The following is a 2,731-nucleotide window of genomic DNA, read 5'->3' as shown; positions in this document are numbered from 1 at the left end:
TCAGGAAGATCCCCTGGAGAAGGAAATGTCAACCCACTCCAGTATTCTTGCCTAGGGAATTTCATGCACAGAGGAGCCTGGTGGGCTACAAAGGTCGCCAAGAGTTGAACATAACTGAGTGACTAATACTTTTCATATTCATTTCTAACTTCTATTTAACTTTATTATGATTATTTTTTAAAAGTTATCTATTTTTTAATCAGTTTATGTGCTTTTATACCCTCTTCCAATTTTCTGGGATTCAGTATTTTTGTTTTTAACTTGTATTATTTTACTTCATCTGTATTCCTTGAGTTTATGTTATACATTCTTTCCTAACACCATAAATTGTCTGATTGCTCACATATTTAAATAAATAGGATCATTTAAAGTGAAAGATTGTCTCTGAGTGAAGCTTTGTTGTATTCAATATTTTATACCCTGGTTCCCATTATTTTGTAAGTTGTCTATAATCAATTAAGTTAAAGGACCAACTTTAAATTATCAACATTTAACACAACTGTTAAGTTGTATTAAGTTGATCCCTCCTTTCTTTTGTTGCAGGTCACTTGACAGTCTTGTCTTCTTTATGATTCAATGGACCAAGTAAATGGCTCTGTGGTAACTGAATTTGTGTTACTGGGACTTACACAATCCTCAGGGATGCAGTTTTTACTTTTTCTCTTCTTCTCTGTATTGTATTTGGGGATTATCCTGGGAAACCTCTTCATTGTGGTCACAGTGATTTTCGATTCCCACTTACATACCCCCATGTATGTTCTATTGGCCAACCTATCACTAATTGACCTAGCCCTTTCATCCACCACAGTTCCCAGGATGATCTCTGATCTTTTCAGTGACTGTCAAATCATTTCTTTCCACAATTGCATGCTACAAATGTTCTTTATCCATGTCACAGGAGGAGTGGAGATGATGCTGCTCATAGCCATGGCATATGACAGGTACACAGCAATCTGCAAGCCTCTCCATTATCTAACTATCATGAATCCCAAAATGTGTATGTTTTTAGTAGTTGCTGCTTGGATAATTGGAGTGACTCATGCTGTGTCTCAGTTTGTCTTTGTCATAAATTTACCCTTCTGTGGACCCAATAATGTGGGGAGCTTTTATTGTGATTTTCCTCGGGTTATTAAACTTGCATGCATAGATACTTACAAACTAGAATTTGTAGTCACTGTCAACAGTGGTTTCATATCTATGGGCACCTTCTTTCTCTTAATTATATCATACATCTTTATTCTGATCACTGTCCGACGACATTCTTCAAAACATTTATCCAAAGCGTTCTTCACTCTATCAGCTCACATCACTGTAGTGCTTTTGTTTTTCCTTCCATGCATGTTTCTCTATGTATGGCCTTTCCCTACGAAGTCACTGGATATATTTTTTGCCATTGTGGACTTTGTTGTCACCCCCATCCTAAATCCTGCCATATATACTTTAAGGAACAGAGATATGAAGGTGGCAATGACAAGGCTAAGTCACCAGCTTGTAAATTCTAGGGAAGTGACATGAGAGATTTCATTGATGAGAGCACAAGATGAATGTCATGAATCATCAAGACCCTCGTGGTCACCATGAACACTATAGAATGTGTTCATTTTCATTATTGCTTTTAAAAACTGAGAAATTGCCCATGTAAGAATTGAATCGCCAGTCCATGTCTGACGTAGGGTGCAGCTTGCTTGGGGCTGGTGCATGGGGATGACCCAGAGAGATGTTGTGGGGAGGGAGGTGGGAGGGGGGTTCATGTTTGGGAACACATGTAAGAATTAAAGATTTTAAAATTTAAAAAATAAAAAAAAATAAATAAAAATTTAAAAAAAAAACTGAGAAATTGGTGCTTCCCTAGTGGTTCAATGGTAAACAGTCCACCTGCCAATGCAGGGGACATGGGTTTGATTCCTGATCCTGGAGGATCCCACATGCCGCAGAGCAACTAAGCTCATTGACCACAACTGCTGAGGCTGTGCTCTAGAGCCCAGCCACTGAGCCCACCTGCTGCAACTACTGAAGCCTGCATGCCTTAGAGCCTATGCTCTGCAACAAGAGAAGCCACAGCAATGAGAAGCTCATGAACCACAACTAGAGAGTAGCCCTGGATTGCCTCAACTAGAGGAACGTCCACACAGCAACAAAGACCAAGCACAACCAAAAATAAATAAATAAAATTATAAAAGAACAACCGGAAAAAAAAAAAAAACTGAGAAGCCTACAAAAAAAAGGTATTGAGTCAAGGAATTTCATTTACATAGAGTTGCAGCTTATATTTCTATCTAACCTCCAAACCTAAACTGTAGTTACCACTAATGGCTGCATTCAATATTCATGTGGATATTTTACATCTACAGATAGATATGTACACATGTATATGTATGTGTGTGTATACACACACACACACACACACACACACACACACACACACATATGGAGAAGGCAATGGCAACCCACTCCAATACTCTTGCCTGACAAATCCCATGGAAGGAGGAGCCTGGTGGGCTGCAGTCCATGGGGTCGCTACACATCAGACACGACTGAGCAACTTCACTTTCACTTTTCACTTCCATGCATTGGAGAAGAAAACGGCAACTCACTCCAGTGTTCTTGCCTGGAGAATCCCAGAGATGGGGGAGCCTGGTGGGCTGCCATCTATGAGGTCACACAGAGTTGGACACAACTGAAGCAACTTAGCAGCAACACACATATACATGTAATTTAACTTCATCAGTAT

At 39.4% G+C, this 2,731-nt stretch overlaps 1 protein-coding gene across 1 annotated transcript; it reads left to right on the top strand.

Moving 5' to 3' along the window:
• On the top strand, nt 577-1,515 carry LOC102187594 (olfactory receptor 4F6-like). Its single transcript, XM_005685437.2, has one exon. The coding sequence runs from the start codon at nt 577-579 to the stop codon at nt 1,513-1,515; it is 939 nt and encodes a 312-aa protein (XP_005685494.1).

This window comes from Capra hircus, chromosome 10 (assembly GCF_001704415.2).
Source record: "Capra hircus breed San Clemente chromosome 10, ASM170441v1, whole genome shotgun sequence".
NCBI lineage: Eukaryota > Metazoa > Chordata > Mammalia > Artiodactyla > Bovidae > Capra > Capra hircus.
This window is presented reverse-complemented; position numbering and strand designations above follow the sequence as displayed.

Bases quoted from the DNA above. Each gene is read 5' to 3' on its own strand.
- LOC102187594 (XM_005685437.2), top strand. From the start codon at position 577: ATGGACCAAGTAAATGGCTCTGTGGTAACTGAATTTGTGTTACTGGGA.